Source organism: Nothobranchius furzeri, chromosome 8 (genome assembly GCF_043380555.1).
Source record: "Nothobranchius furzeri strain GRZ-AD chromosome 8, NfurGRZ-RIMD1, whole genome shotgun sequence".
NCBI lineage: Eukaryota > Metazoa > Chordata > Actinopteri > Cyprinodontiformes > Nothobranchiidae > Nothobranchius > Nothobranchius furzeri.
The window spans coordinates 79275145-79297644 of record NC_091748.1 but is presented as its reverse complement, the minus strand read 5'-3'; the positions used below and the strand labels follow the sequence as shown (position 1 = coordinate 79297644).

The following is a 22500-nucleotide window of genomic DNA, read 5'->3' as shown; positions in this document are numbered from 1 at the left end:
CGTTTGGTACAAATCAGTGAATGCCTTTTGTTCTCACAGGCTCCCATAGAAGGAAACATGGCGTCCCCCAGCGTTTTAGACCCGCTCCCGTGTATTTTAGACTTGATTTTATGGTTGTATGTTACTAATCCGCCAACAACTGGGCATCATTGAATTCATTTTTAACAACAATTTGATGGATATTTTCAGAGATCAACAGTAAAAATTATACATTGGGTGTTTCTCAGTGCCAAGGAGCCTTGCCTTGGTGTCTTGGCCCCGCCCCCGTTGCCTAGGAGATACGTCATCGGGAGCTGCCAAGACGTGTTCCACTGTTCATGTTCTACCGAGGCGTGTGTTCTCCGTTTGTTAGCCGTTTAGCTAGCTGAGCAAGGATACACCGGAGGTGTCTTGTAGCCTAGCCTTGGTCAAAAATTACCCAGAATACACCGCGGTATTTTCAAAAGGACGGCGGATCAGAAGACGGCAGCTACTTCGGGGACAATTTTCAAGTTTAAAAGTAAGTCAGCTAATTTAAAATGTTTTTTAGATCCAAAGAAGTTATCTATGGTTGGTTAGTAGCTTAGTAGCTGCAGCTTATGTGGCTAGCGGGTAGTAACTCACTTATATTTTTAATTTAATAGACATAAACACCATTTAAAAAGTAAAAGGCTCGTTATATATTTAATATTGAAACTAATACGTATAAAATATAATGTTGTCTCCCGTGTCACGTGACGTTACGTGACCGTCGTGGAAGCCGCGGTCACGTGATGCAAGTCTGTTCCATTTAACCGTTTCCTTTGACGAAGTTAGGACAGTGTCCTCGTAAGCAAGGCGTCCGGCCTCACAAGACATCACCTCGCAAGGCCAGACGCCTTGACACTGAGAAACACCCACTTTCTCTTTGTCATGTAACAAAGTAGTTGTACTTAGTTACTTGATGCCGTTGCTTATTCCGGTCCTTGCTGTGGAAGCTGGAGGGTTCGTGGAGTCAGACGAGTTAAAAGAAACTGATCTTCATGCTGCTGACTCACCACAAACCTCTTCAGGAACTGACGAGAACCTTCCAGGTCAACTTTGGATATCTCAACAAAATCTCCCATCATGCCCTCCTCCGACGCCGGGACGTCCTCGTAGAACTGCTGGGCTCGGTAGTAGAACTGCTTCTCACCTTTGATGTACTCACAGGTGACTGGGAACAGCTTCACTGTCGGACACGAGACGACAAACGTGGGGAAGTCAGTCACAAACCTTCATATCGGATCGTTTCCTGACTTCTGGAGGAGATATTAACGGATGAACATTCTCGGGAAATCTGACCTGAAAGTCACTAAATACATCAACTTTATCCATGAATCATAAACACAAAAGTATAAGAAGCTGCTCAGAAAACGACCTAAAAAACAACAAATAAGAGACCCGAAGAGGAAAACCGCAGTTTGTCACTTATTTCATCAAACCTTTATTCAGCCGGAGTGGTCCCATTCAGATTAAAAACCTCTTTTCCAAGGGGGTCCTCATAGTCCAAGCATGAATAATCAGGGGCGTGTCCTTTTGATTGGCAGATTGCTGATAAGCTGTCAGCACTAGCAGCTAGATTTACTTGCTTGGCCTCAGTCTCTGTGTGCGCGGGGTTCGGGGGCCACAAAGAGGGGGCCCGCGGGCCATGTGTGGCCCCCTATTGAGGACCACTGGTCTAGCTGTAAGCTCTGGGCTCAAAAAAAAACAAGAGCTGGCCTAGGTAACGTTAAAGCTAGCCTCCATTTAGTGATCCACAGGTAAAAGCCACATTTATGAGCTACAAAATGTCATTTAAACATAACGTGATTAGTTTAGTAGTGCTAAAGGAGACTCGTTTGGGGTAGGTAGTAAACGTGTGTCCGTGTCGGTTGGTAAATAGCCAGTTTTCAAATGCGTCTGACCGACACTGACTTTAAGTGTTTTTTCCTGACATAATCCATCTGCTGCTGCACCTGTATTTAAATACTGAACTGGTCAGTAATATGTTCCTGAGAAGTTAAGCAAAGAAACATTTTTGTTGTTGCTGCCATGTTGTTCACAACCGCCAAGATGTGTGCGTAAATGCCGCTGTAGCTGTGAAACAGGCAGAAAGGCCGCTGGTCAGTATGTATTCAGTAATCCCTACAGGAAGTCTGTGAAGTTAATCTGAGCTTAACTGGTACTGATTATCTTTGATGAAAACAAAAAAATGTTTGATATTTCTACTTTATGTATTTTCTGTTTAAATACTTCATTATTTTTGTACTTGTTTATTTGTGAAGTTTTGGATTTTCTTTTTTTTTGTGAATTCAGGATAGGGTTGGGCGATGGAGCGAATTATTCGACCATCGGTGTATGGTTGTTTTTACAAGAAGTGATTTGTTTGTTTGTTTGTTTGTTTGTTTGGCTATGAGTTGATTTGTTAATGACAGATCATTTACATGTGATGCACAGAGAACATCGCGGTGGTAACAAACAAGAAAAGATCTCCATCTGAGCATCTGAGCATTGTCTCACAGTTTCTCCGCATCTAGCTGCTGACGATCGCACAAGCGGCACGCTGAAGAGGCGCTGGGAGAGCGTCTGTGACAAGAGTGCAGTGTCGAGTGGAAACCCTTCTATCTTAGTCAGGTGGACTTCTGGTTATTTCATTTGGAGAAAATGTTCCTGATTTTAAAACTTTGGCTTGCGTAGCGCTCGTTATCTGCACCAGCCTCGAATAAGTCAGCGTGTCAGCGGCAGTGTTGGGAACGTTTGTTTAAAATAAACTAGTTCAAAGTTCAGTTCATACATTTTAAAACAAACTAGTTCGTAGTTCTTTTTTCTCATATATATATATATATATATATATATATATATATATATATATATATATATATATATATATATATATATATATATATATATATATATATATATATATAAGGGCCAGGACTCAATTAAAAAAATTAATGTAATTAATTAGAGGCTTTGTAATTAATTAATCTAAATTAATCGCATTTTAATCGTTCAGAAAAGTGTGCCCTCAAAGCAAAACTTTTAATTAAAATGATGAGACAGAGAATCAAACATTAGACATGGTTATTACTGTAAACTAAAGCTTTTAAATTAAAAAATGCATTTTAATTATTCAAATGTCACTGTGTGATATGAAACAAGACCCAAATCAACTAAAATCAGAGTAGTGAGAACACGGAGCGTTCTCCCAGCGGCAGCCAGGTGCCTCTCGTTTGTCTGACTACTTTCATAAACTACTGTTAGGGCACAGAATTATTCTGTCTGGTGCTTTCAGCGCTGCACAGATGTTACGTAAATATTAAAAATATAGCTTACCACAACTTTTGTAAAGTTTCCGGTGCCACCGGGCAGCCGCAGCAGAGACGATCTCTGAAAAATGTCCGCGACACGGACTCCGTTGTTGTCTGGAAGGTTTTTTTCATAGTTAAGAAAAGAGGCTGACGTGTTTCCAAAATCCTGCATCAGTCCAAGCAAGGCAAGCTGTGATTAAATGCGTTAATTTTTTAACACGTCATTTTTTTCTTAATTAATCATAATTAATGCATAAGTCATGGCCCTAATACATATATATATTTATTTATATGTATATATACATATATATATATATATATATATATATATGTATATATATATATATATATATATATATATATATATGTATATATATATGTATATATACATATACATATATATGTATATATACATATATGTATATATACATATATGTATATATACATATATATATATATATATATACATATATACATATAAATATATATATACATATATATGTATATGTATATGTATATATATATATATATATACATATACATATATATATATATATATACATATACACACACACACATATATATATACATATATATATATATATATACATATATATATACACACACACATATATATATATATATACACATATATATATATATATGGAATGTCGTTGGTGGAAGTGTTTAAGGTGCAAATAAAATTGTGGGGCTGGCCGCCATAGGAATGCGGAAACGGGATCCATACCCACACCTCTGACTTGCCCACCCCCCAAAGTCCTATGCGAATGATTGTGTGATGATGTGAGGGAGCAGGAGAAGAAAAATGTGTGGGGATGGGGAGGAATGGCTGGTTGGCCTAGGCCCTCCAGGGAGCCAGCTCCCCCACTGGCCCCAGTAGGCACCTCTGTTCCTTAAATGCCACCCAGGGCATGGAGACCCCAGCCCATCTTGCCAGGGCCCAAAGCAGCAGCATCGCAGGCCCCCACGGAGTCCGAGGGCACCAACCCAGCCCCACCCCAGCAGAATATCTACTCCCATCCCTGCCTTTGCACAACTTCCAAAATATGCAAGACATGAGACATCCAGGTTTGGTTGGGTCCTCCCCCTCTTGGACATCCCCCCCCCCCCCCCCCCCCCGTGATGGGACAGAGTTGTTATCATTCCAGAGGAGCCAAGGTCCACCTGAGGCCCCTGAGCCAGGGCCAGGCACCGCTACATTAATCAACAGTTTTTCTCATGTCTTTGTAACATTTTTAGACCATAAACAGAAATAAAACTGTGGGTTAAAGACCTGCTGCGGTTGTTGTGGGTCTGGTTATTGCTGCTGAGGTTAGGACAAGACTCAACACAGAGTGTCTGATTGATCTGAGGCCTGATGAAACAGCTGAGGAGTTTCTAAAAGAAGCTGCGTTATTTATAGTCTCCTTGTAATCTAATTATAATCCGACATTTCCTCTGAGATTGCGTCTCTTCTTTTAGCGCAGCCGGCTGTCGTGTTTGCTCCTGACTTACATCAAATCCAACACCAGCCAGAGTGTAAACAGATGCCCAGCAAATACCTGAAATGAAGCTCTTTAATCTGTTCACCAGCTGATTTCTGTCATCTTAACCTGGATGTTCAACAGGAGTAAACTTTTTATTGTCCTGATCCGATATAAACAAACAAACATCCTGGAAAGGGCCCTGACCTAAAAGGCTAGGTTATCCAGAGTTATCTCTGTAGTTATGCTGCTATAGGCTTAGACTGCTGGAGGACACACTGACCACTTTCCACACTCAACTGCTTTCTTCTACAATCTGCTCTTTAACTGTATTATTTCCTGCTATTTCAGCTGTTAACTTTATTTTCTCTCTAAGTGTTTTTCTCCCCAGAAGAAGCTACAACGATGTTCTGCTGAGCTGTGGTGGCCTCATGGAGGGGGCCATCGACTAGCACACTGCTGCTAACCACTTATACATTCTCCCTCTCCTGATAATAACTTTTTACTTTCCTTGACGTTGGATGTGCTACTACTAGTTTACCCGTTTAATTATAGATCCACTAGAATAAATACAATAAAGTTTATCTCTCACCAAATAGAATATTTACTAAGACATCACAATGTAACCATAGAAGCATTACTGTGTGTGTGTGTGTGTGTGTGTGTGTGTGTGTGTGTGTGTGTGTGTGTGTGTGTGTGTCCTACCCAGAGGTATCTTCTCCAGCAGATACAGGTAACTGGTGAAGAACTCGCTCCTGAGCGTGTGGTGCAGGTGGAAGGACATGCTGTGGCGACACATGGTGTCGTCCGTCTGCTTCCAGCGGTCCCTGAAGGCCTGGTGAGCTCCTTTGTACTCAACATTTGGAGATGGGCCATGGTTCTCGTCTTCAAGTGTGATCTCCATGCTGAGCTAAAGTCCAGGAGCGTTTAGACGGAGACTCTCAGCCCTCCAGCTCCCGTTTGGGATTCTGTTTCTCCAGCTGCTGCTAAATCTGTCGAGCTGAGAGGCGACACGACTCCGCCAGCGCTCAGCAATCAGAGCGAGCGGCACTCAGGATGACCTGCCAGAGTTACAGGTCACCCGCTGGGACTCTGGGGGAAGTCGTAAGACTTGGAGCTGCAACCCTCCGTTACAAGGTGGGCCCTAAAATTCTTCTGTCGCTGATGTGTGCTAACGTAGAATAAAATAAAAGCCCTAAAGAATCTGATCCAGAACCATTATGATCCAGAACCAATATGATCCAGAACCAATATGATCCAGAACCAATATGATCCAGAACCATTATGATCCAGAACCATTATGATCCAGAACCAATATGATCCAGAACCAATATGATCCAGAACCATTATGATCCAGAACCAATATGATCCAGAACCAATATGATCCAGAACCATTATGATCCAGAACCAATATGATCCAGAACATCTCTGATCCAGAACCGTTATTATCCAGAACCAATACGATCCAGAACCATTATGATCCAGAACATCTCTGATGCGTTGTGGCTTTCTGTTAAGAGCCATTCAGTCCCTTTACCAGAGGAGCGTGAGTTTGGTCCGCATAGCCGGTAGTAAGTCGGACCTGTTCCCGGTGAGGGTTGGACTCCGCCAGGGCTGCCCTTTGTCACTGGTTCTGTTCATCACTTTTATGGACAGAATTTCTAGACGCAGCCGTGGTGTGGAGTGTGTCGAGTTTGGTGGCAGGAGAATCTCGTCTCTGCTGTTGCGGATGATGTGGTCCTCCTAGCTTCATCCAGCTCTGACCTTCAGCTCTTGCTGGGTAGGTTCGCGGCCGAGTGTGAAGCGGCTGGGATGAGGATCAGCACCTCCAAATCTGAGACCGTGGTTCTCGACCGGAAAAGGGTGGCTTGCCAACTCCGGGTCGGGGGAGAGGTCCTACCTCAAGTGGAGGAGTTTAAGTATCTCAGGGTCTTGTTCACGAGTGAGGGTAGGAGGGATCGGGAGATCGACAGGCGGATAGGTTCGGCGTCTGCAGTGATGCGGACGCTGAGCCGATCTGTCGTGGGGAAGAGGGAGCTGAGCCAGAAAGCCAGGCTCTAGATTTACCGGTCGATCTACGTCCCAATCCTCACCTATGGTCATGAGCTTTGGGTAATGACCGAAAGAACGAGATCGCGGATACAAGCGGCCGAAATGAGTTTCCTCCGTAGGGTGGCCGGGCTCAGCCTTAGAGATAGGGTGAGGAGCTCGGACATTCGGGAGGGACTCGGAGTAGAACCGCTGCTCCTCCGGATCGAAAGGAGCCAGTTGAGGTGGTTTGGGCATCTGGTCAGGATGCCTCCTGGACGCCTCCCTGGGGAGGTGTTTCGGGCATGTCCTGCCGGCAGAAGGCCCCCGGGTCGACCCAGGACACGTTGGAGAAGTTACATCTCCAATCTGGTCCGGGAACGCCTTGGGGTCCTGCCGGAGGAGCTGGTGGAGGTGGCCGGGGAGAGGACGGTCTGGAGCTCCCTAGTTGGGATGCTGCCCCCGCAACCCGGACCCGGATAAGCGGAGGAAGACGAAGACGAAGACGACGAACATCTCTGATGCAGAACCATTATGATCCAGAACCAATATGATCCAGAACATCTCTGATCCAGAACCGTTATGATCCAGAACATCTGATCCAGAACCAATATGATCCAGAACCGTTATGATCCAGAACATCTGATCCAGAACCAATATGATCCAGAACATCTCTGATCCAGAACCAATATGATCCAGAACCATTATGATCCAGAACATCTCTGATGCAGAACCATTATGATCCAGAACCAATATGATCCAGAACCGTTATGATCCAGAACCAATATGATCCAGAACATCTCTGATCCAGAACCGTTATGATCCAGAACATCTGATCCAGAACCAATATGATCCAGAACCGTTATGATCCAGAACATCTGATCCAGAACCATTATGATCCAGAACATCTCTGATGCAGAACCATTATGATCCAGAACCAATATGATCCAGAACATCTCTGATCCAGAACCGTTATGATCCAGAACATCTGATCCAGAACCAATATGATCCAGAACCGTTATGATCCAGAACATCTGATCCAGAACCAATATGATCCAGAACCGTTATGATCCAGACCCAATATGATCCAGAACATCTCTGATCCAGAACCATTATGATCCAGAACCGTTATGATCCAGAACCAATATGATCCAGAACCATTATGATCCAGAACATCTCTGATGCAGAACCATTATGATCCAGAACCAATATGATCCAGAACATCTCTGATCCAGAACCGTTATGATCCAGAACCAATATGATCCAGAACCATTATGATCCAGAACATCTCTGATGCAGAACCATTATGATCCAGAACCAATATGATCCAGAACATCTCTGATCCAGAACCGTTATGATCCAGAACATCTGATCCAGAACCGTTATGATCCAGAACCAATATGATCCAGAACATCTCTGATCCAGAACCGTTATGATCCAGAACCGTTATGATCCAGAACATCTCTGATGCAGAACATCTCTGATCCAGAACCGTTATGATCCAGTACCATTATGATCCAGAACATCTCTGATCCAGAACCGTTATGATCCAGAACCAATATGATCCAGAACCATTATGATCCAGAACATCTCTGATGCAGAACCATTATGATCCAGAACATCTCTGATGCAGAACCATTATGATCCAGAACCAATATGATCCAGAACATCTCTGATCCAGAACCGTTATGATCCAGAACATCTGATCCAGAACCGTTATGATCCAGAACCGTTATGATCCAGACCCAATATGATCCAGAACCAATATGATCCAGAACATCTCTGATCCAGAACCGTTATGATCCAGAACCGTTATGATCCAGAACATCTCTGATGCAGAACATCTCTGATCCAGAACCGTTATGATCCAGAACCGTTATGATCCAGAACCGTTGTGATCCAGAACCGTTATGATCCAGAACCGTTATGATCCAGAACCGTTGTGATCCAGAACATCTCTGATGCAGAACATCTCTGATCCAGACCCGTTATGATCCAGAACCGTTGTGATCCAGAACCGTTATGATCCAGAACCGTTATGATCCAGAACCGTTATGATCCAGAATTGCTCAGAAAGAACTTCCATGCTAGACGACGGGATTGTCAGAGTTGGCTAGTAAACATCTGATGTGCACTCATCTAACAGGTGAATGTTTTCCCAGTCGGAGTTCGCGTTCTGGATCGCGGCGTTGGGAATAACGGGTGTTTGTGTTCATCTGTCCCTGATGTGTAGAAACTTGAACCCAAACGGCTGTAATTTCATCTGCAGGCCTGGAAGAATATCGTGTTTCTGCTGAATTCATCACCAGTCGCAGTCTAAAATAAGACACATTACATCAGCTGTCACATGGGGAACCGCGGTGCTGAGACAAGCAAATGCCTCATGGAGGGCAGAATGACTGCGTTCCCATATCAGTTCCACCTGCTGGTCGCCGCCTCAAACATCTCATGGTTGCTGCAAGATCATGTAGGAGTTTTATTTAGTTCCCACTTGCTCCTGTCAGAGAAACCTGGCAGGAGTCCCGCCTCACACACACACACACACACACACACACACACACACACACACACACACACACACACACACACACACACACACACACACAACTACAGCCCTCCGTCATTATCTTGTTTTAAGGAGAAGAACCCCCCAGTCTGAGAGTTAAATCTGTATCAGTGTAACCTTCCTTCCAACGTGAGGTTTGGTGATTATTTCACATTAGAATTCTTACATGTTGCTTCTTTAATTTGGAATGTTTAATTTAGATTCTAGAATGTTTCATTTTATTTTGGATAGATGTTTATTATTCAGATATGACATTTTAATTGTCTAAATATAATTGGTGAGAAAGGGAATTTAAAATGTTTACACCTCGTGCTTATACCTTTATTTTGACTTTTATCAGAAACAACAAAACAACACTTTATTGATCCCAATGGGAATTAAATGTTGTTGTGACTCATATTATTCATAATAATCAAGAATACAATTATTAGTAGTAGTATTAGCCTATTATCATTATTAGCCAATTATTATTTAATTATTATTACTATTACTTATTATTAGCCTGTTATTATTACTATTTTATTATTATTATTATTTAGGTTCTTCAGAGATTTGCTGTGGATGCTGATGATGAATAAACTAAACAAATAAAATGTGTTTTTTATGTTAATATAAAGTATATGAAACATAAATGTATAAAATATTGTGAAGTTTCGTCACGGTAATTATGGAAATACTATAATTTTACTCGTTTGTGACTGCGTTTCAACGCCTGACCTGCAGGGGGCAGCAGACAGACGTTCGCGTTTCAGTGGTGGTAACCATGCTGTCTCCATAGCAACGAAACGAGGGGACAAATCGGCTGTTTATGATCGGAGGGAATCACCAGGATTGGGATTTAATCTGAAATGGAGCCCAGAGAGCTGCCGCGTTGTCTGATGAGGTAAAGCCGGAACCAAACAGGAAGTTCGACTGATAACAGTACGCCATTTAAACAGCTAGCTTAGGAGCTACCTAGCTTCAAAAGACGTAATAAGTTAGTCACTTGTTGCCGAGTTGGCGCGGGTTTTAAATATAAACTATAGTTCATTTTAACATGAAGAAAAATTATTTGATGAAAGTACATTCAGCCGTTTTTTCTTAAATCACCAACAAACCTCTACACAAAGGAAAACAATGCATTTAAAGAGCAAGTCACCCCAGAGTCTAACTCCACTCCCACTTCATGTTTGAAAAATGCAACACACACACGGCCTGGAAGACCGAGAGGGCGGAGCTGCTAACAAATACACACACACACAGGCTCACGACAGTATTGTGACATCATAATGTACCAGTTTACATCATAGCCTACCTCTTAGCCAATAGCGGTGGCAGATTTAAATTCAAATACAGTGCAGAGTTTTACCTGACAACGGCACAACACTGACAGTTTTAGGCAGAATATTTAAATTTTAACTAAGATGCACTGAAGTGCCAAATTATTGACGACACGTGTCTGCAGCACGATTAGACACTCGTTTATTTAGTTTATCAGCAAAAAAAAATGTTTATTTGGGGTGACTTGCTCTTTAAAAAGTTTCCTTTTTGATTCGTTTATTTTTTGTGAATTCTTTCACTTAATTTTTCCAGGTGATTCAATTCAGTTCATCTATCCATGTTCTCAGGTGCTTCCCAAAGAAAACATTCCAATTGAGTTGAATTGATGAAGCCGATCAGAGCTTCTACTTTAGCTGCATATGGAGGTCGACACTGATGTTTCCAACTATGATGATTTACTGTTGTTAAGTGTGACTTCATTCAAACCGTGATGACATCACACTTGGGGCAAGCCTTAACTAGAAAAAACTGAAGTGGCAACCCACCTCCCCTTCCACCTCCATCAGCCCTAAAAATGTCATGAACAGAACTCAGAAGACCCAAAATGACGCCAAACACAGTAAAAATAGGTTAAAAAATCTTTTATTCTTGGTGAAGTTACCCGAGGTGGGAGAGGCTGGAGACAGAGTCGGAGACAGGCAAGGTCGTAATGGCAGGCAGATAACAAGGCAGGGGTCAGGAGCGAAAAACGAGGTCCGGAGGCTGAGGTCAGGCAGGGTGGATAGCTGGAAGATTTACTAGCAAAGGCTTTCAATAATCTGGCAGAGACTGGATAGCTGGATGGTTCTGGATTGTGTAGGGGAAGCAGGTGTGTGAGAAGAGCTGAGGAGTCAGGAGCAGGTGAAGTGGATGAAGCTGATGACAGGAGCAGGTGAGATGAATGGAGTTGATGAGGTGCTGACTGAGGTTGCTAGGGAAACCAGGGCTTGGCTGGAGCTTAATGAGGGGACCAGGTGAGCTGCATAAAGGTTGAGGAGGGTGAAAGATTGGGAGTCAGGACAAAAAAGGTTAAAATTGTCCAAATGAATTGTCATCGTTTAGGCAAGTTTCCGAGAGAGTAATTATAGCTGGATTATTATAGCTGGATTATTATAGCTGGATTATGATAGCTAAACCAAGCTTTTAACAAGTCAAACTTAGGAAGTAGACCTGTAACATCAAGATGTATTATATAAAGACCCTTAGCCATTTAACAAAAGGCTTAAACAAAGTAAACAAAAACAATGCACTACTAAGACAAGACAGGTAAAAAACAAGAAAATTCAATTGATAATAATTGTAAACAATTAAATTCATAGAAATAAAAATAGAACCTAACATAAACCAAAACAATTTAACCCCAGTACACACCTGTTTAATATAAAGGTTTGTTTCCCTGGTGTTTAGCTGAGGAACATCTTGGACCAGGTTCAGAGGAAGAGAGCTGACTGGACACCGGTCACATCTTTTCTGGGTTGATTTGATCAAAACTGAGCTCATTTGTGTGTGTGTGTGCGTGTGTGTGTGCGTGCGTGCGTGCGTGCGCGTGCGTGTGTGTGTGTGTGCGTGCGTGCGTGCGTGTGTGTGTGTGTGCGTGCGTGCGTGCGTGCGTGCGTGTGCGTGCGTGTGTGTGTGTGAGTGTGCGTGCGTGTGTGCGTGCGTGCGTGCGTGTGTGCGTGTGTTTGTGTGTGTGTGTGCGTGCGTGCGTGTGTGTGTGTATGCGTGTGTGTCTGTGAACTCAGGCATCATTAATCATCCACGTTCTCCAGCGTTCCTCCTTTCATCTGTTGCTCCACATGGAGGTTCCGGCCGCTCCATCCGGACCTCGAGGTTCTGACACCTGATGAGACGAGCGCCTCGTGGCCTCCCCTCTGATCCGGAGCAGATCCCACAGATAAACGGCTGAATTCTGCCTAATCCAGAGCGTTGGGATGGGAAGAACAGGAAAAGTCTGCTGGGTCCAGAATCCCGTCCTGAGGGCGGTTCTGGTGTCTTCAAACGTTTTGGATCATTTGTAACATCTAAAGTTCTGATGGTCTGTAACAGCTAACCGGGTCACAGTGGTTCTGAGAACCTCCTGTAAACACCTCTAGGTCATTATGAGGTGGGCTGCCATGTGACCGAGGTCCAAACCCGGCTCACTAATTAAATCCCACAGACCAGTTAATCCCAGTAGCTCACTGGTTCCTCTGCTGTTTGAAGCTTAATGGGTCTGTAAAGGTTCCCCTGGGTTCTACCTGCTCACTGGGCCCGGAGCCGGTCCAGGTAAACAACCGCTAATGAGAAGCAGGTGTTTGGGTCAGTAGCTGGTTCCGGACAGCCCGGATCAGCTTGAACCTATTGCACCAGTAGGACTGATGCTTCCTGCTGTTTCCCAGTTACGCCGGGGACACACCGGCCGCGGAAGCGCCGCGAAGCGCCGAGAAGCGAATCGCTCACGAAATTCGGCCGCTGCTCGCCGCTCCTCAGTTCAGATCAGACGCGCCCCAGTCGAGGCGCGCCTCGGCTCAGCTGTAGTTTTTCTTTTAAACACTTGGTGTCCTCCATTTCCTCTCTGCCTTTTCTCAGCTCTTTTCCTACGTTTGAGTGTTTGTGCGCGTGCGCGCGCGCGCGTGTGTGTGTGAACCTATGGTATGAGATGTTTCTGCCAGTTGAATCTCTTGGAACCCGCTCCAATTCTGCAGCTGTATCCTAGCAGTTTCTTCCGACATGGGTACGTAGATAATCGTGTTTTTCGGGGGTCGTACAGCTCCTTGTGTTTCTCAACTTCCATAATTAATTTAAAGTCGTCCATCCTAACTGCTTGCCTCAGACTTTCTGCCTCTCTGTCCTGTTTGCTCCGGTGAAAAGACACCCAAAACCACACCCCCCTTCACGTGGTCACACACGCACACAAGTTCGATGTGTGTGTATGTGTGTGCGTGTTCGTGTGGTTTTTCTGCAGTGTCTGTTTACGAACACATTTGACTATTGCGGAATTTTATTTTGAAATGCTTTATTTTGTTAAATTTACCGGCCTGCCTCTTATGTCTACGTTTGACTTCCTGCCAGAATTGACGCGATTCACCCGCGGCTCGCGAAAAAAATAGAGCCAACGCCGAAATGATCGCTGCACGGCGCGGGCTGGAGCGCCGGCACGCGCCGGCGCGAGGCGATTCGCGGCGCTTCGGCGGCCCATGTGGTCTATAGAATAGCTTAACAAGGGCGCCGAATGAAGGCGGTCCCATTTTCGCGGCGCTTCGCGGCGCTTCCGCGGCCAGTGTGTCCCGGCCTTAGACTCCAGTAGAATCTGCATCTGGTTCTGGTTCTCAGGACCAGTCACCCAACACAGCTGGGCCAGGCTGGTGGGCCTGGCGGACCCAGTCCAGGAGGAGTCAGAACCAGAACACAGACCAAAGCCTGAATAATTAAACACAGCAAAGTCCCTCTTCTGGTTCTGGTTCTGGGTCTGGTTCAGAGTTAGGTTCTGGGTCTGGGCTTGGTTCTGAGTCTGAGTTTGGTTCTGGTTCTGAGTATGGTTCTGGGTCTGGGTCTGGGTTTGGTTCTGGGTCTGGGTCTGGGTTTGGTTCTGGTTCTGAGTATGGTTCTGGTTCTGGGTCTGGTTCTGAGTCTGGGTTTGGTTCTGGGTCTGAGTATGGGTCTGGGTCTGGTTCTGGGTCTGGTTCAGAGTTAGGCTCTGGGTCTGGGCTTGGTTCTGAGTCCGAGTTTGGTTCTGGTTCTGAGTATGGTTCTGGGTCTGGGTCTGAGTTTGGTTCTGGTTCTGGGCTTGGTTCTGAGTCCGAGTTTGGTTCTGGTTCTGAGTATGGTTCTGGGTCTGGGTCTGAGTTTGGTTCTGGTTCTGAGTTAGGTTCTGGTTCTGGGTCTGGTTCTGAGTTAGGTTCTGGTTCTGGGTCTGGTTCTGAGTTAGGTTCTGGGTCTGGGTCTGGGCTTGGTTCTGAGTCTGAGTTTGGTTCTGAGTATGGTTCTGGGTCTGGGTCTGAGTTTGGTTCTGGTTCTGAGTTAGGTTCTGGGTCTGGGTCTGGGCTTGGTTCTGAGTCTGAGTTTGGTTCTGGTTCTGAGTATGGTTCTGGGTCTGGTTCTGGGTTTGGGTCTGGTTCTGAGTATGGTTCTGGTTTTGGGTTTGGTTCTGGGTCTGAGTATGGGTCTGGTTCTGGTTCTGGGACCGGGTCTGGACCTGACCTCTGACAGGAGTGGTGTTGAAGGCCCTGGGCCCGTTGCGGCGGTAGCTGCTGGCGCCCGCGGCGCCCTGTGGAGCGTTCCGACACAGGCAGCCTTTCATGCTCAGACTTCCTGTTTGTGCTGCAGCTGACGAGGCCCAGAGACGGCTCGGCGGGAGCGTTCTGTACCACATCAGCAGGGACGACACGCTCGGGCCCGTGTCCGCTCACGCCCACCGCATACCGCAGGTAAGACTGGCTAATGTAGCGCGCGGCACATCTGGGAGGTTCTGCTGGCGCTCCTGTCAGGAACAATCCGGTCTCCTGGTTTTCCACCGAGTCCTGCAGAAGCTCATGTGGTGGTCTCGGTTCTGTCTCCAGCAGCACAGAAACACGTTTGTTTTCTCTGCATGGAAGCTGTGAGAGTGGCGTTTAAACGCCTTCGCTCTGATGCTGGATCATCTCGTGTCCGGAGGCCCGGTTCTGATTGAGCCGACCGGGTCGGCGGCTAACGCTGTCCGAGTGTGTGTGATGTTTGTTAGGAGTAAGTGTAAACGCAGACCAGATGTGCTCTTGAGTGTGTTTGTTCAGAGGTCAGCAGCAGATCTGGGCCAGGATGTGACCTCTGACCTCCTCCTGATATCAATCACAGAGTCATCACCTCTTTAACCCCCGCAGCGCCCCTTCAGCCTCTCATTCATGTTCCCGGGTGGATTTATCTTTTGTCTCAAGCATCTCTACCTGTCGGACTCACTTGAGCGCTGCAGCGGCACGTGCTGGATCCAAACCCCGACGGAGCTGGGACTGTGCGAGACGACCAGGAGACAAGGGACCGGCTTCTGTCAAGGATTCTCTTCCTGATCCGCCATGTTGGGTCGATGATGTCATAGCAAACAGGTGTGACACGTTTAGATGTCATTTAATCAAATGTCTCAATTACGTCTGATTTTATTCTCAAATTGGTCCCAAAGCTGAGGCACGTTTGTTGTTTCTGGTCCGTAAGTTGGTTCTAGGCAGGTTCTGGACGGGTTTCAGGTGGGTTATGGATGGGTTCTGAGTTTTCCACATCCTGTTGTAGAAAATGAAGCCATGGCATGTTTTGGTTACCGCCCACTTACCTGCATTTACCTGCAGACAGTCTCCATGTTTGACCTCATCTGTGACAACAGGACGGGCCTGCAAACGGGCAGAACCGCAGAACCAGCAGGAGGCAACGCCTACAGCGGGCGGAGCTTCCGTTCTGTAGGGTATCCATCCCCCGGGAGACAACGTTCCCACATCCAGGTGTTGTGAGAGTAAGGTGAGGAGAGATCGAGGCCCGGAGACCCACGTGAGGAAAACTGGGAATGTTTTAGACCCTTCAGGAACGTCCTGGAGATCAGATGGAGGTTCAGGTGGAATCCAGAACCTTTTGTCTCACTCATCTCCTCAATAACAGGGTCAGCCTCTGGTTCTGGACCTGACTTGGGCAGGTGGGGGGGGGGGCTGTGGTAAATGAGCAGAGGCAGGTGCCAGAGAGTCTAGACGGGGCTGATTGGGGGTCCGGGGCCCCCAGTATGTGATACCTAACCCAGACCCTGTCTCTGACCCCCCCCCCCCCCCCCCCCCCCCAGCTCTTCCTGTTTAACGCTGAACCGGGGGGGTGGGGGTGGGGGGGGGCATGAGAACAGACCTTCTGATGATGTCGGGTTTCTGGATCGTTATAAAATGCTTGCAGCTCCTTTCTGAGTCAGAGGACTCCAAAGCTCTTTACCCGCTCACCTGCTGCTGGTGATGAGCTACGTGGTAGCCGCAGCTGCTCTGGGATGCTCTGACGGAAGCCACTGGCCGCTCCCAGCAGCAGCGACCGAGGGCTCGAAGCCCGACACGCCTGGGTTTGAACCAGCAACCCAGCAGTGACGGGGCACACTACTGATGTGATTCAGCTTGTGTTGAACCGCTTCTATCGGCGCTGTTTTCAGGTGTTTGGGTTGGGTTTGGATCAGACCCAGTACCTCACTGGGATGGGACTGGTAAGAACACGGTTTAGTCTCAGAACCGGTCACACGGTCCTCTCAGTGGTTTCCAGTGAGGTTCTGGTTTCTACTGACCCATCCACTGGGATCACAGACTGCGTTTGCTTCTGTTGACGTTTGGAGCTTTTGATTGGCAGCTGATGAAGATGACGTTTGCCTGTGGCGAGCAGAAGATGGCCACTGAGCTCATCGCACTCGGCATCAACCTGGCAGTGAGCGGGAGCAACGCTCAGCTCATCTGTGAAGGTCTGAGCTCCTCAGAAACACCCGAGGAAGTCCGAGGTTTCACTCCAACCCTCCTCCTCCTCCTCACCTCAGGGAGCGGGCTGGAGATGCTGATGAAGAGGGCCCTGAAGCTGAAGGGTGTTCTGCTGATGAAGATGATCAGAAGCCTGTCCCAGCACAACGGACCCACTAAGCTTGTTTTTGGTTGGTGTTCGGATCATCGGAGGATCATGAAGGTTCCTCTTGCACCTTTTCTTCTCCTGCTGACAGGACCACGTTGGAGACCTGGCTGCTCAGACCATCCAGGAGGAAGCTGATGGAGTGTTTGGGGACTCTGGCCAACCTGACCATCCCAGACCTGGACTGGGATCTGGTGCTGAAGGAGTTCAAGCTGCTGCCCTACCTGAAGGACCGACTCAAACCAGGTGAGTCCCAGGCGTGTCTTCTGTCCTTACCCACGTCCTCCTGACCATTCATCAGGCAGGATGGAGAACACTAACAGGTTTGACTCTGACCTTTGAACCCTGAGCTGTCAACAGCTGGATCGTTGTTCTGGTCCTTTTTAGAACCTTTAGAAGCTGCTGTCCTCACGTCTGTGTCTCCAGGTCCACCCTGAAGAAGACATGCGGGACACTTAAAGCTTCAGTGTCAGATATTTGGTTTTCTAAATGAAACTCACTGAGACGGTTTCAGAGTCAGAGATGTTTCATGGAGGATTCATGTAACCATGGTAACTTCTGAGTCGGTTTAGAAGAAACGTCCTGATCCAGAACCAGCCCACAGGACCACGGGAGGCTGCAGCTGCTTTGGATCTTCTGTAGACCCCACAGGGAACTTGAACCATCAAGCTCCTCCATATCTGTGTGAACTTGTCCATTACTACAGCCCGCCGCGTGCTCTCAGGTCTGAAGATAAGCTCCTCCTAGCTGTTCCCAATGCACGTTTAAAAAGCCGTGGAGAAAGGGCTTTCTCTGTCTGTGCACCCAAGCTGTGGAACGCATTACCACTGCTAGTGAGGCTAGCACCAACAGCTAGCATTTTTAAATCACGCCTGAAAACTCACAACTTCAACCTAGCTTATACCACATAATTATGAACCTCACTTACATCTGCACTGTTTAAAAATGGACTTCACAATTATCAACTTCCGTACTATTGAGGTTCTTTTTAAAATGTTTTTCTAATTTTTTATTCTCCCTGTGTCTTACTGATTTTTAGCTGTTATTTTTTGGGAATTTTGTTGTATTTCCTGTTTATCTTTTATCTGTGTTTGACATGTTTGTATACCGCCGGTTTAATTAACTAACATTTTTAGTGTACAGCGCCTTGTTTGGTTGTAATGCCTTGTGAATGCGCTTTATAAATAAAATTGGATTGGATTGGAAGACAGGAACTACAGGAATCAAATGTTGGTTTCTTGATTTTGTTCTGGTCCGGTCGTGTTTGTGTGACAGCTGTTCAGCTCTTGGTGAGACAGGAAACTGTCATGTTCTGCCCCTGCCTTCCTGACTGTGTGCCTCTTCTGCCTCATTAGTCCCTATTGGTTTCACCTGCCCCTTGTTAGCCTGCCCACGTGTTCCTCATTTTCCCGTGTATTTATACCTCCCTCCTTGTTGCTGTCCTTGGTCAGATCATTGTTGTGTTTTCACCGTGTTACGTTTGCTCCTGCTGTACCATCCTACCTGCCATATTCATTAAACCATTTTTATTTTTTCATCCGTTGCTCTTCTGCCTCCGGCCTTCTGCCTTCTGTCTGTTGTAGAAATATAGTAACAGATTTTTATAAACTATGTTTGTGCTTCTGTGTCAGGTTATTGATAAGTGTTGGTTCCCTGTGGCCAAAGTACCCGTTTCCAGTGTCAGTCGGATATCAGAGGGTCAATGATATTAATGATTCACATTTTTATGGAACATTCTATTTTGTTGAATACCTTTCATATTTTATTGACAGTTTATTGATTGTGACCACGTACAAATGTTACAAAAGTTTTTACAAAGGTGATAAAATTTTTTATCACGTTTTAGTAGGGATGTAAGAAAATATCGATATGGCAATATATCGCGATATTGTTTCCTGCGATTATTACATCGATATTCAAAAGCCGTGTATCTAATTCTTGAAAGAATTTACATGCAAACATTTGTGTATTTTCTTTTCGTTTTGTGCAATTCAATCACCACCCGCTAGTTGGCAGCAGTGTGCAACTGGTTTTGTTTTCACCAATGAAACGTAAATCCCTCCATCATGGTTCAGATACCTCATGTTAAACATGTTACATATCAGTTTGGACTGTTTATTGAACATTCTTACAATAAATTCAGTAAAAAAATTGCTTGTAACGTCTGACTGAATGTATCGCAATATATCGCAATATATCGTGATATATCGTATCGTCTCCCCCGTATCGTGATATGTATCGTATCGCCAGAATTTCAAAAATACACATCCCTGTAATTTAGTCTAAAAATAATTTTAAAATCACATTACTTCAAATAAAGCAAATATTATTTGATATGATCCAAATGTTCTTATTTTGAGTAAAAACAATCTGCCACATAAGCAAAAGTAGCCTGGCCAGGTTCCTCACAAGCAGAGAGGCGCATGAGGGGCGGGACTAGCCAGCTCAACAATGACCAATCAGAAAAAGGCTTTCTTTAGAAGAAAGGCTTTTAGCGCTTCTACTTGTTGTGGTTTTAGAGACATTCAACTCATTTAGACCAGCGCTGATTGACTCGGTAAAAATTCTCAGGGAGCGGGGCTACTTGAATAGGAGCGTTCCCAGACCCAATGCTTCCCTTAAGGAGACAGTCTGGTCAGGCTAAAGCAAAAGTTGCTTGGCTAAAATTCTTCAAACTAGCAAAAAATACCATACCAACGTTATTTCTATAGCACAGTTTAAGACACAGCGTGAGAGCTGACCGAAGTGCTGAACAGGCAGGATCAATTAAAACAAAAGTAAAAACAATAGGAAGATAAAACACAATAAAAACTATAAAATCCTAATAGGATGACATGGATCACTGTCTAAAAGACAAGTCATAAAAGTAGGTTTTCAAACGAGATTTAAATCAGGCAGAGAGGACGCCAGCCTGACTGTACTGGGCAGTGAGTCCTAGAGCATGGGGGCAGCATGGACAAACGCACGTTCACCTCGTGATTTGTAGGCCATCCGGGGAGTGCAAAGCAGTAGACGGTCAGCTGACCTCAACATACGAGTAGGTACATATGGAGTCAGCAGGTCGGACAGATATGGAGGAGCTAGGTCGTGTAGGGCTTTAAAAACAAACATCAATATCTTAAAATGCACACAAAATGTGATGGGGAGCCAGTGAAGATGTTCCAGGACTGGTGTAATATGGCTATGTACGTACGCACACACACGCACTCACACTCTCACACACACACGCACACACTCTCACACACACACACTCACACACGCGCACACACGCACGCACGCGCACACATGCACACACACGTACTCACACACACTCACACATGCACACATGCACGCACACACTCACACACACACACACACGTACTCACACACACTCACACATGCACACACACACGCACACACTCACACACACACTCACACACGTGCACACACGCACGCACACACTCACACACACACTCATACACACACACGTACTCACACACACACACATACTCACACATGCACACACACACTCACACACACACACGTACTCACACACACTCACACACGCGCACACACGCACGCACACACTCACACAAACACACACACACTCATACACACACACGTACTCACACACACACACATACTCACACATGCACACACACACTCACACACACACACATACTCACACACACTCACACACGCGCACACACGCACGCACACACTCACACAAACACACACACACACACACACACACATACTCACACACACTCACACACGCGCACACACGCACGCACACACTCACACAAACACACACACACACACACGTACTCACACACACTCACACACTCACACTCACACTCACACTCATATGAAAACTGTCGATTCCAGAGATTCTGTTTGATAAAATGAAGAAAACATTTTATCTTCAAGCCTAAAGAATCAGATTTAATCCAGAGGGGTTAGCGAGCTTTCCTTAAATCCAGACGTCAGAAGCTCCATCTTACCTCATCTTTTTGATGAATGATAAAAACGCCGGCCTGGGCGGTATAAACTGTGCCTGCAGAACTGAGCCTGCAGTACGGGGCTTGTGGAACTGTGCCTGCAGAACTGAGCCTGCAGTACGGGGCTTGTGGAACTGGGCCTGCAGAACTGAGCCTGCAGTACGGAGCTTGTGGAACTGGGCCTGCAGAACTGAGCCTGCAGTACGGGGCTTGTGGAACTGGGCCTGCAGAACTGAGCCTGCAGTACGGGGCTTGTGGAACTGGGCCTGCAGAACTGAGCCTGCAGTACGGGGCTTGTGGAACTGGGCCTGCAGAACTGAGCCTGCAGTACGGGGCTTGTGGAACTGGGCCTTGGTGTTGAGTTCTTTAGAGTCTGAGCTGCAGAGGGGTTCTCCTCTTCTCTGGGTGGGATCAGTGAAGTTCAGAGTTCTGGTTCCGTTCCAGTCCAGGAAGGTTTTAAAGATGCACAACTAATAATTCTGATGATTCAGAACTCGGTGGAACGTTCTGTTGACAGATATGAACCATCCCTGGTGTTCAAGTAGAAGGGTTCAGTTGTTTTGTTTTTCGTGACAAACGAATTAAAATTATCACTTCTTTTAAAACTACGTACAACACATGTTGATCAGCAGGAACTCTGACCGGGACTGACTGACAGCTGTGGTTGGCCGGACGTCGCTGAGCGCTGTTCCCAGACTCGGATCGGCGTAACGAGCTGCAGATTAGAGCCAGGCGGCGCGCCGCGACCAGGAAGTGTTTCATTGAAATCATCAGTCAGGCCCATTAAGCTGTGAGCCACATGAAAGGTGGTGGGCGTGTTCTGGAGTGTGTCAGTGGCTCAGAGAACACACACACACACACACACACACACACACACACACACACACACACACACACACACACACACACACACACACACACACACACACACACAGGGTCATGGTTATTTCTGTCCTGAACTGCTCACCTTTGACCTTTGCTGCTCGTCTATAGACGTGCTCCAAGCGGGTCCAAGTCCGGCTGCAGGTTCTGGAGAAAAGCTCCCAAAAGAGCCCTAACCCTAACCCTCCTGCAGAGATGATGACTGGTGTTACCCCCCTGATCTGCTTGGTTCTGATCCGTTTCACGGGCAAAGTGGATAAACGTCTTTCCTGTTTTTGTCCCAGTTATGGAAGAGTTCTGATGAGGCATCAGACAGCTAGCTCGGCTGCTAGCCTCCTGGCAACAGAACCAAAGTTACACGGTCCAAAGTTCTCATTTATAAAAGTCAACCACAA

The 22500-nt window shown here is 46.0% G+C and overlaps 2 protein-coding genes across 9 annotated transcripts in view; one reads left to right on the top strand and one right to left on the bottom strand.

The window, feature by feature from the left end:
• ntmt2 (N-terminal Xaa-Pro-Lys N-methyltransferase) overlaps nucleotides 1-6047 on the bottom strand; it is a 21702-nt gene extending 15655 nt beyond the window's left edge. For 4 of the 5 annotated variants that reach the window (XR_008562070.2, XR_008562072.2, XR_008562071.2 and 1 more), the window contains exons 1-2: nucleotides 5480-6038; nucleotides 1017-1189 (exon numbers count right to left, since the gene is read on the bottom strand). Coding sequence is in view for 2 of the 5 variants with exons in the window: in XM_054738536.2 (XP_054594511.1) it covers nucleotides 1017-1189; nucleotides 5480-5678 (372 nt within the window). In the remaining 3 variants the exon portion in view is untranslated. Of the gene's footprint in view, nucleotides 1-1016; nucleotides 1190-5479 lie in introns of all 5 variants that reach the window. The other variant, XM_054738537.2, reaches the window with a different exon arrangement.
• The window catches only part of LOC107374284 (uncharacterized), a 48682-nt gene continuing 31886 nt past the window's right edge, over nucleotides 5705-22500 (top strand). For all 4 annotated transcript variants that reach the window (XM_070554371.1, XM_070554370.1, XM_070554372.1 and 1 more), the window contains exons 1-4: nucleotides 5705-5911; nucleotides 14973-15073; nucleotides 15557-15721; nucleotides 17335-17489. In XM_070554371.1, the coding sequence (XP_070410472.1) occupies nucleotides 5831-5911; nucleotides 14973-15073; nucleotides 15557-15721; nucleotides 17335-17489 (502 nt within the window). In that variant the 5' untranslated portion in view covers nucleotides 5705-5830. The remainder of the gene's footprint in view (nucleotides 5912-14972; nucleotides 15074-15556; nucleotides 15722-17334; nucleotides 17490-22500) is intronic.